This window comes from Astatotilapia calliptera, chromosome 8 (genome assembly GCF_964374335.1).
Source record: "Astatotilapia calliptera chromosome 8, fAstCal68.1, whole genome shotgun sequence".
In the NCBI taxonomy this organism is placed as follows: domain Eukaryota; kingdom Metazoa; phylum Chordata; class Actinopteri; order Cichliformes; family Cichlidae; genus Astatotilapia; species Astatotilapia calliptera.
In genome coordinates, this window is record NC_137429.1 from 12759587 (window position 1) to 12775412 (window position 15826).

The 15826-nt window shown below is 39.0% G+C and overlaps 1 protein-coding gene and 1 non-coding gene across 6 annotated transcripts; both read right to left on the reverse strand.

Annotated features, from left to right (window-relative positions):
- Window positions 1–1187: 1187 nt before the first annotated feature.
- Window positions 1188–12752, reverse strand: LOC113028391 (protein phosphatase 1 regulatory subunit 1B-like). 5 transcript variants are annotated; one of them, XM_080305092.1, is made up of 6 exons: window positions 12616–12752; window positions 12354–12533; window positions 5657–5740; window positions 4761–4836; window positions 2521–2640; window positions 1188–2414 (listed from the first exon to the last, which is right to left on the reverse strand). In XM_080305092.1, the coding sequence occupies exons 2-6, from the start codon at window positions 12447–12449 to the stop codon at window positions 2302–2304; spliced, it is 489 nt and encodes a 162-aa protein (XP_080161218.1). In that variant the 5' UTR covers window positions 12450–12533; window positions 12616–12752; the 3' UTR covers window positions 1188–2301. The 5 variants fall into 5 exon arrangements, with proteins under 5 accessions (XP_080161218.1, XP_026034417.1, XP_080161219.1 ...); XM_026178632.2 differs by lacking the exon at window positions 12616–12752 and having other exon boundaries at window positions 4761–4839; window positions 12354–12599; XM_080305093.1 differs by lacking the exons at window positions 12354–12533; window positions 12616–12752 and adding an exon at window positions 11541–11753 and having other exon boundaries at window positions 4761–4839.
- On the reverse strand, window positions 3527–3608 carry trnal-aag (transfer RNA leucine (anticodon AAG)). Its single transcript has one exon. It is a non-coding gene; the product is annotated as a tRNA-Leu (tRNA).
- Window positions 12753–15826: the final 3074 nt, after the last annotated feature.

Below are 15826 nucleotides of genomic sequence, written 5' to 3' on the forward strand. Positions count from 1 at the left end.
TGAAAGAGCTGGCTTCCTTCAGCTTGTTTGTAAGTGATGAACGTTTGAGGAATCAAAGTTCATTCACCCAACTAATTTATTCAAGCAATTTAATTGTAGCACATATTTATTAGGGGCAAAAAATTGCAAGAAAAAGCTTTTCATTCTGGGTTTACACGCTCTCTTCTACTACTGGGGCTCTATGTAGTCGGTACCACTTTTCCTCCCACATCTGGTGACTGTCGAGATTATTTTAGTACAGGAAACTCATTGTCATGCCAACAAACCAGGCTTGGAATATTTGAGCTTTGTGACATGACACGTTATCCTACTGAAAGGAGCCAGATGATGGGTACACTGTGGGTACACAGAAAAGGATGGATATAGTCAAAAACATTATTGAGGCTCTGGCTTTAAACAAGGATTCATTGATACTAAAGTGGCCTGAAGTGTGGCAAGAAATATTACCCATACTATTACACCACCACACCAGCCTGAACCATCAACAGGTTGGATACAGGCTTGTTTACACTAGATTCTGAAAAATCAGTACTCATCAGATCAGACAGCATTTTTCCATGGTGAGCAAATTTTTGCCTCAGTTTCTTGTTCTTAGCCGACAGTAACAGCACAGGTGTGGTCTTCTGCTGCTGTAAACCATCTGATTCAAATTTTAACCTGTTGTGCACTCAGTGATGTTCTTCTGTAAACTTTGTTTGACAACAACAAGGCATTTTCACCCAGAGCTGCAGGTCAGTGAATATTTTCTCTCTTTCAGACCATGACTGTATCCTCTTGAGATGGTTGCATGGGACAGTTCCAGTAGATCAGCAGTTTATGAAATATCCAGATTCACTTATAGTCAACCATCTTTCCTCCTCATTCTGATGCTCAGTTTGAACTTCAGCAGGTCTTCGCGATTATGTCTACATGCCTAAATGTATTTAGTTACTGCATTGTGATTGGCTAGTCAGATATTTGCATTAATAAGCAGTTGAGCAGGTGAACGCAATAAACTGGCAGGTGAGTGTGCACTGATAAAGAACACAAATACTCTTGGTTAAATCCCACAAACATAAAAAAAAAGTTTGAGCTTAAGCTACATATGGCCTAAATATGGTGACATGGTTTGGTTTGAATAAAAATCAAATGAAATATGTCTTTCAAGGAAAAGAAGCATTAGGCATACAAATACACAAACACCAACAGCCTCATAAATGATTTATTATCAACTGGCACGAAACAGTGTTTATGTACAGGGTCATGAATGAACCTTCATATGTGATGTTTCTGAAAATCAGGTAGATTTTATTTCACTATCAAGCTAACATGTGTGGCATCCCAAACATATCATGTCCACTAATCTCCATGTTACAAAAAAACAAAAAACCCCAGTTTAAAATATCTAGCCTGAAACAGTTTGCTGCATTATCGTGATTAGTTGGATTAATCTGTTAGGATATAATCTGGTCTACTGTGACTGCGCTGAATTCGTCTGTAATCCTCCGTCTTTTGATTTTTTGACCTTGCAGACAAATGTCTGAAAGACTGAGGAAAGCAAACTTCAGAGATGGACATAACTCTGAAAGCAGTGTCACAGTTTCTGAGCTAAATTCCAGTTGAAACTGGCTATGGTCATCGCACTGCAGTCTGTTACTGTCTGCACTGATACTACGTACAAAATATAATCTTGTGCATTTGTACAACACACACATTAGCTGCAGATGTATCTTCATTACCCACTGTGACATTTGGCATTTGATTTCTTTATGTACTTCTTTTGCTTCTAATCGGACGTGAACTGTAAATTTAGCACCCGTGTCACTTCAGCTCATGCCCCTTTTACATGATGTCAACAAAGCCTATTTAAATTCTAATTCTTCAAACTCAGATGTCTCACAGTATTCCCAGACCTTCAAAGTGAATAAAACAAAACAAAAACAAAACACCTTTTTGAACTAATGAATGCTTTGTGAAAATACGAGAGTTCTTAGCTATTCTTATATTTCTTGTGCAGCGTCCTTGGCTGATTGGAATTTAGCCCTCGTTTCTTTGGCTGACGGCGACACAGTTTCCTTCACAAGTCTCCAGCTAAAGATTTCCTCTGTCAGCTCAATGATATTCTGACCTTCATCATATAATCTCTGTTGTGTTTCTCTTTTTTCTCCACATTCCTCTTTTACACTGTATGTTTCCACAAACCCACAGACCCAATTAATACACACTCATACACATATCCATACACGCATATGTACGGCACACACATGTGCTATGCATATTGATTCATCATAAAACTGTCTCGATCAGGGCTCTCTTCATTTGTCATTCTGCATTTCCTTCCTCTCTTTCTTTGGCATCCTCTTTGTCTTTGTTGCGATGACCTTCTGTCAGACTGTCCAGGAGACCACGCTGATCCCTCTGTGCCTTGCTTTCTTCTTTTAGATCCAACATGAAAAGAAATTTCCAAAGTGTAAATGTCCATACTTGGTATAGTTGCCAGCAAAAATCCAAAAATGGGAAAGCCTATCCTAGCTTACCCACCTGAGGCTTTCTGCTGCCTTTCCTCATCATGTTGCTCCTCTTCTTCCCCTGAAGAGGACTCTGTGTCTACAGACTTCATGTCAAGTGAGGACAAATGGGCCTGTGCCATCTTCTGGACAGCTGAAAATACAAATCAGTTATGATGAATGAAGTTACACTGCAAACATTTTACTAACAAAAATACCAAATTTTCCAATCATCTGTCCATTGTCCTCTAGAGGACAAAGAATAGGTTGATAAAAGAGATTATTGTGTTTGGATTTGTATATCTAGAGTTGTAATGTTACACATCAACTGTGTGCAATGCGTGTGAAATCTAACACTTGCTCTTTACTAATTTTGGCTTTGATTGATTGACTTAACAAATGATATCCCCTTTGCTCTATTACCGCTATAACAGGATCCTTTGGTTATTTTGGTATGAAACTGGGTGAACAGAACCAGCCATGTGGACCTCATTTAGTTGAGCAGGGTGTGTGTTGTAATTCTACTAAGGGGAAGAGGCTGGGTTTTTGGTATTCCAGTGGTATATAGGGAGTCACAGAGTCATTTTGATGACTACCACTGTTTAGTTAATATTTCTGGATGAACTTCCAAAACTAAATCATCTATCAGTTGCCCTAACCTCCCATCTACAATAAGACCTGTACCATGTTTATATGAAATACCCTCTCTGATTTTTATTGGGTTAGTTGATGAGGAAGAAGATCTGATGATGTTTTGTCTCCAGATGCAGATTCAGACTTTGAAGATCCATTATCCAGTAGTTCATTTGTCCTCCAGTTATTCACTAAGCCAGAGTTTAATGACTTAGTAAGAGATTCGGATATGCCAAAGGACGCACTTGAGTTTTTTGTGTCTATGCTTTTTCTTTTAATAAGAATCATGAAAAGGATCCTAATCGATTCTTTGAAATGTTCTTTAGATAGAAATAGAATAGCCCTTTATTGCAAATGTATGAGAAAATAGAATAGCCCTTGTATGAGAAATTCTGGAAAATGTGCATTGGCAGCAGTGGGATTCGAACCCACGCCCCCGAAGAGACTGGAGCCTTAATCCAGCGCCTTAGACCGCTCGGCCACGCTACCATTGCTGGCTGACCACTGGGTGCAATGTGTTATAAGTACAATGCAGATGAGTGGAGGTTATTCATTGACAGCTCGAAACAGGACCTATAATGTGTCCTAGTGCACATTATAGGACACATTAGCCAAATGGCTATTATGTCTTGTTAAAAGAAACATATGAAAATTTGCAAAATGTTTTGGAGAAGCAGAGATACAATTAGCACAAATGGACCAAATGTGAAAAAAGGTGACAAAAAAGATTTATTATTTAAACTCAGCATCACTGAATTAGGTCATTTCAACTATTTTCTGCAAAGGTCAGAATTGTTTTTAATTTTTTTTATACGGGTTAGTATAATCATTTTGGAGTTAGGTTTCTAATCGCCTGTCTGGTCATTTATCTAATGATCAATATCCACAGGAAAGGACTATGTCATCTGCATATAGAGACAACAAGTTAATGCCAAGGTGAAGATAAATAATGTTCTATGAAGCAATGAGAATATAACAAACTCATGAAGCTTTTGAGCTATTCAAATAAAGTAAAAATCAATCTTAAAATTTTGTTACATTTTTTTAATGTGGATTTTCAATTTTAAAATATACATGCATGTCTTATGAAAGGAAAAATTTTTTGTTATATAAAATTATAAATGCAAACATCACTCAAATAAAACGAGCAAAACCCAGTTAATATTATGAGTGGCAACTGTCATGTCTGCAGGTGCCAAAGCCACAATTTGCACAAAAAAGAAGACGCATAAAAACGTCTGTTGTATAGATATTTATAACAACAGAGTTGGTTTTTTTGTGTGTATTTAAGTCTGTGTGACTCTGGTTGCATCTGATAGTGTGTGTGCATGTGCCAGCGAGTGGGTGAGACCGTGTTACAGCTGTGCAGCCATTCTATAATCCAGGATGATCCAGAACAGACTCACAGCTGCCACTGCTCCTAATCTTACATGACACACGCATGCACACACACACACTCTCATTGTGGTTGTGGAAATGTGCGTAGTCCAGACAGATAGAGACCACATGGTGGTTGCCACAGCAGAATTAGGTCTCCCAAATTCTTTCATTTGGTGTCATTTGTTATATAAACAAGAAAAACCAGTGTGTGGGTACAAGGGAAAAACACACACAAAATGATTCGAGTCAGGGTTCATTTACCTTTAAGAGATGGCGGCTGGTAGGTTGACATGTGAACCAGTTTGGCTTTCAAAGCTCCATTTTCCCCAAGAACCCACTGCTGAAATAAAAAATGCAAACCAGGGTTTACAGCTAAAAGTTTACGCAACACTTTTTTGTCTTATTGTTGCCTCAAACAAATGATACAATATAAGAAATCTAATAATCGCTCCTTTCCAGTTGCAAGGATTAGAGCAGAAAGGCAGTAATGCACAATGTGCAGGTTTGTCAGCAAAAGTCAATGAAAAGATAAAACAAAACGTAAAAGCACTTTCATACTTGTAACAGGTAATTATGGAGTAAAGCATAAATAAAAATGCCATCACTTATTCACATATTTGTTGCGTTATTAAGTGAAGATGCAGAATTAGTTGTCACTGTAATATACATAATGTAAATAATCGAATTTGACATTTCCTATGAAAGCTTTTCTGCAGCTGTTTTAGAAACAGCTTGAAAATGTAGAAGCTGGTTTCAAAACAGAAAAAAAAAATTTCATCATCAATAAGTCAAAATTTCAAGTTATTATTTCAATTTAATAACTTGGAAATTAAAGTTATTTTTTTAGTCTCTACTTCTTTTCTCAGACGTTTGAGTTGGGAAGAGAAATGTTTGAGATACCTATCTGGAAATTTTGACATAATAACCTGAAACTTTGACTTAAATAGCAAAATGTGGGCTTAATGATAACAAAAAAAAACTAAAGAGACATTCACAATGCACATAGAAAGTCGAAACACCACATTTCCAAATATTTCAGAGGCCATGATTGCATTGTACTGTGGTCTTTTGGAACTTATGACTACTGTATCGTTGAAATTTGATTCAAACCTTTTACTGCTGGATCTTTAACTTGTATAATTCACATGCATATCTACCTGATGTGGGCTGCTGTCTTCTTCTGGTGATGGTGGGTCCGTCAATCTGAACAGCGTGGCAGGTGTCGGCCTCCGACGACGAATCTGCAGAAGAGAGAGATACAAGAGGTTTTTTTCTTTAGGGCTTCACTGCTTCAATAATCAGCATTCATTTATTCTAAACTGTGGTTTATGGCATGTATGCAGAGGACTTGTTCTTTGAAAGTTAGATGCATTAAAAAAATAAATGCATATCATTATGCAACAACATTCAAGAGACTGTCCAGCTTGTTTGTGAATGAGGATTACGTTTTATGATAGAAGGCAGAAGGATTATTTAAATTATAAATAAATCTAAATAAGGATTATTTAAATTTATTTCCTTTTCTGCTACAAGTTCCTATCGCTTGGATGAAATCACAGTTCTTTTGTAACATGTTTACAGTATGTATCCATCATACAAAGCAGCCGGTACTTCTTCATCTCCTTGTCTTATATGTGTGAAGCAGGGAGAGTCAAAGTAACCACAAAACACACAAAACATTAAATATACACCCAACTGCCAAATTGTTAGGCACACCTGTTCAACTGCTAGTTAATGCAAATATTTAATCAGCCAATCACATGACAGTGCATTTATGCATAAAAACATACGGAAATAAAGTTCAAGCCTTTCTTTACATTTCTTGAAGAAAGATGATTTAAGTAACTAGAGTTAAGTTTAACTAGAGTTTACAGAGACTATGAAAAGAAAATATGCCTTGTTAATGTCAGAGGTCCGAGTGGAATAGTCAGACTGCTTTGAGCTGAAAGGAATGCAGCAGTAACTCAAATGAAAACTTGCTACAACCAAGGCAGCATTGAAGAGCAGAAGAAGAACATGTTGAACCTTGAAGCAGATTGGCTGCAGCAGCAGACCACACCAGGTGCCACTCCTGTCAGCTAAGAGCAGGAAACTGAGGCTACAGTTTGCACAGGCTCAACAAAATTGGACAACAGGAGTTTGGAAAAATGTAGCCTGATCTGGTCAGCCTTAATTTTAGCAGCAGCAACATTTTTTCTTTTCTAAGTTTACCTTTTTGTGTTTGAGTCCTGCATTTGGGCCCACTTCCTACCTGCCACAGCAGTCATGACACTGCTGGAGTGTAATGGTGTGGGAATATTTTCTTGGCGCACTTTGGGCACCTTAGTACCAACTGAGTATTGTTCAAACGCCACCGCCTCTGTGTTGTTGCTGAGTATGTCTGTCCCTTTATGACCACATGTATTTTCCAGCACCTTGTAGGGTCTATTCAATGAAAAATGAAGGCATTTCTGAAGGTATAAGAGGGCCCAACTCAGTACTAGCAAGTGTCCGATGAGTGTTTATCTACAGCATATCCCGACCTGTCACATTCCTCTGATAGTTGGGCATTACAAAACTAAGCCTGTCAGTAATATGACTTGTAAATGAACTCTCTAACTTTTAATTTGGTTCAAAAAGATGCAATTTGAGGCCACGGGGCAAAATTTTGCTGTATTCGTCACCTCCTGTGACACGTGAATACATTGTATTAGTAATGCTCTTGTATTCTTGGACCTTCAGTTTATATTTTACTTTCCCATAACATTTCAAAGTGAAATAATGTACTTTTTCATGCACTATTTCTGGATAGTTTTCAGATTAAGATTTTAAAGCAGAGTTGTTAAGGTCATTTCCAGGTTTCAAAGTTCCAAAAGCAAAATACATAACACCTGGGTAAATAAATTACTGATTGAAATTACCATATTTACAAATCTGCTCCACACTAAATAAAGTAGGCACAATTAAGAATTTATTTTATAGAAACAGCAAAAATCCAATAATATAACACTGTTAGGATCCTTATTGTGTCCTTTCATAGAATTTTTACTTGTAATTAGATTGATTACATTTTCTCACCATTATTTTTATAACTTGTTATTTATGGAAAACACACACTATACTCATCGCCGGCTCTATTTTGTGATGTGTGATGGTGATAACATTGTTATGAGATACAAGTGGCTGCCAAGCCAATCACAGCGAAGAGTGTAGGCATTGAAATGTGTGGGCAGCTTTCACTCTGGAGTAACTCTCACAGCTTCTGCTTCCCTTTGTGCACTGCATTCATCCATATTCATGAGTCACACACTAGAATTAAATATGCAGCCCCTTTTTTTGGGGGGGGCATCCTATTAGAGGTTAAAGATGTGTTAACATGAAAATATGAGTGTGGCAATCCAATAAACACACAAAACATGTGCACACAGCACTCAGGAGGGGAAAAAAGGCATGTGGGGCCAAAGGACCAAACCACATTTGGAGCACCTGTCTGAGAGCCTCTTCAGACATAGTGGCCTATGTTTTGTTAACACTGTAGTCGGAAGGTCAAGCACCTGCAGGGAACATATTTTATTTTCATCAGATCCTTGTTGTGCATGTCTGAAATTCCTGTAAATACCACTGATTGCTCAGTGTGGCTGCAGTGGACGTTTGATTTCACTGGAAACAAATTAATGTTTCATAGTTCCTCCTCACATGCTGGGCTTATTGTGTTTGTTATTTTAGAATAATAAATCATTTTAACATTGTATTTTATAATATGGACCTTATTATTTAGGTGATATTCTATTCTTCAGGTTTTTAAAAACTGTATTACCCAAAGCGTTTTTTGAAAATGCATTTTATTGGTCCAATAATGTCTTAAACCAGTGAGGTCCAAGTTATCATGTTATCATTGATGATAAGAAGTAACCTTAACCCTAAAAAATGCAAAGTTTGTTTTTGACATCAGCTGTTGGTTTTATGATATTTATCTTTTATCCCCTGATTGCTTTTTGAGACTTCTGAGGCGACTTTTCAGGGGACAAAGTCCCTCTGACATGTTCTGATAGCATAGGGTTAAGGCTGAGGATTAGGATACTGATAGAGGGACAATAAAGATAGCAACACACAAAACTGAGTGAGGGGTCTGACAAAAATTTGGAAAACAAAAAGCAGAAGGAGAGTTCTTTAAAGAAGTTTGGGCTATTGTTTAAAACATAACAGAAACCTCTCTAAATGAATTATTTCTAACATTTCCTTTTAATAGCTAACTCTTTACTCTGTACTTATCAATATCCAGAAAAGGTCAACTTATTGATCATATTTTTCAATCCACTTAGAAATGTAATGTGTTTTAAATGTTACTGGAACTCGTTGATCGATGCTTTGGGGTTATAAGAAGCCTTTTTCTGTTGCCGCTACCATCAAAACACAGACACGTCTAGAAAGGCAAATTTAAGCAGCAGCATGGGTTCTAAGTTTAGTGGTCATGTAGTAAATCATTAATCCCACACCCCATTTTTTTTGTAGGTCAGATGACCTTTAGTTGCATAACATTCAACTCCAATGCGTCATACTGGATGTTTAAATGAACAATGACAACACTGAGTGGGGGGTAGTGACCTAAAAAGCCTTTTACGCAAAAATAACTTCTGTGCTTAATGATTAAATGCATGCACTAAAAGTATAAAACTGTGTACACAAAACACTTTTCAGGGAATAATCCTTTGCAGAACTTGATTTGACCACAACACGACTCATGACTTCGGACTTTTGACCTGGTTTTTTTTGTGTAGCGTTGGCCTGGATAGTGGAGAACAGGAGCTGAACCCACACAAATGAAAGAAAACACAATTAATGCACTTGAAAATAGAAACTTCCCATTGGAAGACTGGAACTGTCTTGTTTATTTTATTCTCCTGCTACCACCTCCCTTTGTCAGCTACAGTCACTTCATCTAGGTCTGAAGATTTACCAATATTAAGACCAATATTAAGCCATCAGCCCACTCTGTAAATAGCATTAATGATTAACAGGGGTGCGTATGCTGGGTTTGTAAGAATAAGACCCTATTAGACTTTAGAGCTTTTTATTTGTGCTCTTGGCAGGAGCTGCCCTCGCCCTTGATTCATTCCTCAGTCATCCACAGCTAATCTCTTTCTTTTTAATCAGTCATCTCCTTGGCTGATGATTTTCCTCCTTTTGCGTGTCTTGTTCGGCTTCTGTCAGCTATCTTTGTCTCTTTTCTTCTGCCGTTTTTCCCTTTCCAGCTCAATGTGTTCCGTTTATTCCTGCCTTTATTTTGATTTATTCTAGATGTTTCAGTCGCTATCGACGGGCGGCATTTCTCAAGGACCACAAAAGGACAAGAAACTCTTGATGAGACCTCACAAGACAGTAAGAGAAGGTGGCTAAAACCTCAGTAAACCAAAATCTCAAGGACAGAAAAGAAAAAATACACTTCAGCACTGCTCCTGCAGCTCTCCACTTGTTTTTTGAAGCAAATTCCACCACTGGACGGAAACAGAAGTATTACAAGACAGATCGTATTAACTAGTCATGCTGTTGCACTCACACATGCATACAGTAGAGGCTCAAGACTGTTTGGTGGCAGCTCATCTACTTGTCATAGTAGAAAGATTTAGGTAAGCAAGCTGATATTGTCCATAACATGAATTAGCATGTTGTGTGAGCTCTGATGTGCTCTGTTGGCACACTGGAAGAGCTGTTAATGATGCCAAAATATCATGTGACGCAGGTGTAGCTCAGGTGTAACTTATAATCAAAACGCTTTTAAAATCAAAGTAAGCACAATTTATTTTTAAGTATTAAAAAAATCAGCTCTGACTGCCTATTATGCTCTTGCAATTTTGGATTTAAAGTTATTACTCTCTCCTCTTTCACTCATGGGACCTTAAAAAAAACTGTCAAAATAACTGCCTGAGTCATTACTAGGATCGCTGCCAGGGTACAAGACTTCCTTACAGAGGAAATTTGCTGAATATAAGTCATTGCTGAGGTCTGGCCTCACAGGATTTGAATCTCCTCTTTTTCTACTTGTTGTTGTGTCACTTTTACTGTATGTATGAATTTGAAATCACTTCCTTTTATGTGTGTGTACACTGATGCCGAAGACGGTCATTTCTAGTTTAGCTTTTTAAAAAGTGATCAAGAAATTCAGCCGATGAGGTGCTATCAAGGTCTTTCGAGCTAGGAACCCATTCCCAGAAGGACTTGCTACATGTTGGGTTAAGTTATCGATGAGAGTTGTGGTTTTAAGCATTCCTACAAGTCTCATTCCACATGATATGACCACAGGGCATTTTTGGTCAGTTAGAAAGAAGAAATTCGAAGATTATGATACAGTTTTCCAAAACTATAGATCACAAAGCTCTTTTTGCAGGTGAATATTTATCTCCTCAGACTGTTTCCTTGTATCTCTGTGTGTGCAGGACTTCCTTAGTTTGATCCCGTCCCTCTTATTTTCATCAACAGATGCCTGAGGATTATTATTTTGTGCACACTGTTCCAGCAGACTTATGGTCACTTTGGTGACGTGATGGCTTCAGAAACACAGAAAATGAAGCCCTGTAACCTTACTCCTACTTTGAAGGAAATGTGCTTCTTCAGGGTCCTCCTGATATATAATGTCTCTGGCTTCTTGCAGTCTTATTTAATCAGTGGAGGAAGATTGCCATAATCTTACTAAGATCTGAGCTGATAAAACTGCCAGAGCATCTTATAGACAAAACGAGTGAAGAAGTGAACAAGTCTATCAGGTAGAGTATAGCAACTGATTAGCATCAGACTGTATTTAAATTAAAATATCACTCAGAATTGTGCCATCATTGTGCATGGGCTTGCTTAGAAAAGCAAATAAATGATCCCTTCTGTACTGGACAGGGTATGAATCAAACAAACAGAAAACCCAGAGACCAAGAGTGGGCTGTAAACAGCAGATGCAGCAGAAAATATCTGCCCAGAAGTTATTGATTTATTAGGCTGAAACAAGCTTTCCAAACAGATGCCATTTGAAATTTTCCAAATCTCCTACTTGGAAAAAAAAAGAACATTTCTTACTCTGCACCTGGTCTCCAGTGAAACTTCCCTTAAGGGAGCGACTGAAGAAATGAACATCTCCTGCAGAAGGAATGGATAAGCCTGTCATTTGCTGCTTTTTGTGTCCAAATATTACCTCATTGGCAACTTTGTGACCTTTATGGGCTCTTGTCTTTAACACCACCAATAACATATGCACATCTCTGCTCATACTGTACAGCATAATACCTTCCCTCTTCACCCTGCCCTGCACTGTTTGCATTGACCAGCGCTCGCTTTGGGATGATTCAGCATAAGCAACAGATAACGGATCTGACTTTACATAATATGCTCACCACCTCCACGAGCGTATGAGTAATACCTTCTACATTTTGCTTCTTGTGTGTGGTAAAGGATTTATTACTCAGGCGCAACTAATTTTTAATGCCACAAATAGTCCTTTATCCCTCACCTCCTCCTCCTCTTCCTCTTCCATTCGGATAGAAGGGCAAAGAAATCTCATCAACTTTAAGGACTCCAAAAAAAAAATCTGTAGCTGCAGAGCTCTGCTTAATTCCAGCACTGCCCATACCCTGCTGCCCACAGAGTAACATACAAACATCAAAACACAGTTTTGCAAAGTCTTGCAGTCTGTCAGCCTCCGTGTTAAGCACTGATGCCCCTGAAGAAGCATTAATGATGGAACTGCAGGCGAGCACGTTTTAGATATTTACTTTTAAAATGTACAGATGCAGTTACCCAGCCTGAGCTTAACAATCCTTCCACACACACACTCATCTCCACAACCACTGTCATCATCCGTGTAGGCTACAGCCACACTCCCTCAGATCTCACCATCTCCACCTGTCGCGGGTCCAGCTGGGTGGGCACGGAGGAAGGCACGGAAAATTGGATCTTCCTCCTCGCATCCGCGTCTGCCTCTCGGTCCATCACCTCCGTCTCTGCGGGGAACAGCAGCAGCAGCAGCAGCAGCAACGAGTCCCGCCTGTCACCTCCGCAGCCGAGCGCACAAACCTAGAGTCCAGAGGAGGTCAGCTTCAGTGGAACCGCCTGTGGAAAAACTGCAGTAAAGTGCTTATACTTGACAAAAACTCGCCGTCAGTGAGTAAACAGCGGCATCTCTCTCTGTCCCGGCGATCCTCTGGTCTCTGGAGTTCCGTTTAACAGCAGCGATCAGCTCCTCTTCCCCGCCTCCCCGCCAGTCTCCCCTCCCCTTCCTCTCACACTTTGTCCGCTGACCTTAATGCGTGAGGAGGAAAGAAGAGCAGTGAAGGTTTTGTTGCCTTTAGTGGAGCCGCAAACTTTGCGCATTTGCATTTTAAAGTTGTCCGATAAAGAAATCTACCCGAATGAAGGGGAAATTGAAGAAAAAAAGCGAGGAAGTTACACAACTTCAAAGAATTTCACAAACTGATAAACAACTAAAGTCAGCATCGAGTCATAGTGAACTAAAAGAAACGAATTTTAAGATATTACGAAGATGCCACTCACTGCTATCTTAGCAAAAATGTGCCGAATCCTGGTTGGGAAGAAATAGATTTTTTAATTTTAATTAATTAACGAAGTAATTAATTTTAGGTAGGCACTTAAGGTCGTATTTTATTGCACTGACGTTGAGTGCAAATTTGCGTGCTCACTTTGAGGACGATCAACAAACTGGAAATATAAATAAATAAAGATCTAATCGCTCCCCCTCTTCCAGAGGCAAAAGTATTAACCTCTGCTTTCGCCGGTGCCCACCTTGGCTTTACCATATGCACAGCGAATATCTGCGAGGCACTCAGTTGCCATGACAACAGCTTTTCTTCTTAGAGAGCTGGCAGTGCAGGAAGTGTGTTGGAGTGTGTGCTTCGGCATAAGTTCGAGGAGAGGCAGGGCAAGAGAGGACAAATGCATTTGTCAGCGCGCAACACAATCAGCGGCCAAGCTGTCACGAACTGTCATTTATTTGTACGTGGGATCCCCCCGAGCATGTAGGCTGTTTCAGGCGGAAGTGTCCTATTTTTCATGTGTCATGCAATTCGTAAAGAAGTGGAAAAAGGTAAACTTTCACCCAAATCATTATGTTTTCCTAAAAGTCAAACAACAGGATACATTTGGTGACTAAATATAACCAAAAGGAGATTGAAAAACAAACTTTTCTAAAGGCTTTCTCCTTGTGGTGTATATTGTGTGTATATTGGAAAACGAACCAGATGCCCCTGTAAGCAGAGGGCCCCATGGTTGATCCCACTTGCCACAAGCCCAAGGGTTCACCCTCTACTGAAGTACTGGACTTGAGAAAAGCTCTGGACATCTGCCAGCTTCAAGAAGAGTTGCTAATGACAGCAAACTCAGGCCTGCTGGGCGAGGTCTGCAGATAAAAGAGCTCGCCACCTTGGACATTTTAAAAGAGCCCATCTGTGGCTCAGCTCCGTTTCAGTTCGTCTGTCGTCCTTGAAAACATAATGTATGTTTGCGAGCACTTTCAACAACACGTGACACCAAGCAACACTGGGATGACAAGTCAGCACCATCTTATGGCCAAAAGTAAAGAAATCACTTCACTGAGGGGAGGTTTGAATGCAAGTAAATATATGATAGTCCAAACTCACGACACAGCACAAAAATGAGCAGAGCTGAAGGTGAAATATTTATAAGATTATTGTGTTATTATAAATGTAATGTAGAATCCACAACAGATCATATATGTGAGCGTTCCTGTGTGGCACTGTGTAGTTACTGAAACCACCAGAAGGTGGCGACAACTGCTAAGAAAAAGCAGCCATTTCTAATTTCTTATGACTGACGTTTGCACAGAGCGATATTTAAATTTTTACATTTATAGTTCAAAGTATTGAAATAACAAGAATATTTATTTGCAATATTTAAAAATATGAATATTTCAATATATTTCACAAAACCTCAAAGCAATAAAACATGATGCAAATATCCACAGATTTACTTCTGCTGAAGAAGGTAAATATTTGGCTGTGTTTATTTACAACACACTCTAAATTAAAAACGTCGTTCCATCCTCTTTTGGAAAAGCTGAAAATGCGTAATTTTATTATATTTTACCGAGGACGTCGTGTATTTGCTTTCTATTTCCAGCAGGTGTCACCCACACATAACTGTGGAAAGAGTAGTCACTGAGAATTTCAGTGATATGTGAACCGAGCCGTAAAATATAGATGTTTATAAGATTGATAGAACCAAAGGCTTGGCAGTTCAGGACATATGAGGCCAAATTAACTTTAAAGCTTCTCCTAATCTCTTCATTTTCCTCTTTAAATATAATAACTCAAGGCAGATATAGAATAAACAATACTATACAATACTCTTCTCCAGGTTTTAAACCTTTTCAATCACAGCGGAGGGGAAAATGCATTTATTTGTTCATTTAGTTCTTACTTTTAATCTGAGCTGTGACATGACGCCTTTGGTGACTCCTAAAACCGAGAATCTCGAACTCTCCTTTTGCCTGTAGGATAATGTAATGATATGATGATATGCATGACGTGTCTTCATTATTTAAATGTCCATTTGATGTAAGTGTATGTTTGGCATTTAATAGTGAAAGAAAAATAGCATGAAATTCTTCTTATTGGGTTTGAGCTTTTGTTATTAACCCAAAGGACTCCTGAAAATGGCACATAATATCTCTCATTAACCTCCATTCACATTTGTGCCCGTGTATGACTTTTATCAGAGATTTAAATGTGTGAAACAATAAAAAATAAAAATACTTGTCTGTCAGGCACTTTGGTTTTTCCACTGAGAATGCACAAATTACACAGCGGTCAGTCGAGTGAGGCTCAATAGCATGATGATGATGATGATGCTGATAAGCCTCCCCACCACCCACCCCGCCTTTCGTTCTTGCTTCTCTCTACCTCTTGCCTTGCCCCATCTTCTGGCCCCTCTCTGCAATCTGTGCCTTCGCCACCTTTGGCGTCAGTCCGGCCGCTGGCACCTGTGCCAGTCCTGGCAACCCAAACCAAGACGCCTTGCTAAGCTCAGTTTAACTGATTCGTTTAGGCAATTGCACTCTGACTCTGATCTGTATGAACGGCAACTTACTCATCCCAGACCTTTGTGTGGGGTGTGGGCACGCTGGTTTGCTCAAGTTTCTGTTGATGGAATCGGGGATGAGTTCAGTTGCTGTTTGTTTTTTTGGGCCAATATACTGTTTCACTGAAATACTTCCAAAATGTTCCCATATGTGGATGATTTCCATCATCATGATTTTCTTATCCTACACAGCTCATTTTAGATCTCCTCGCTGGGGATATTTGTTGTGGCGCAGCCAACTATATGAATGCTAT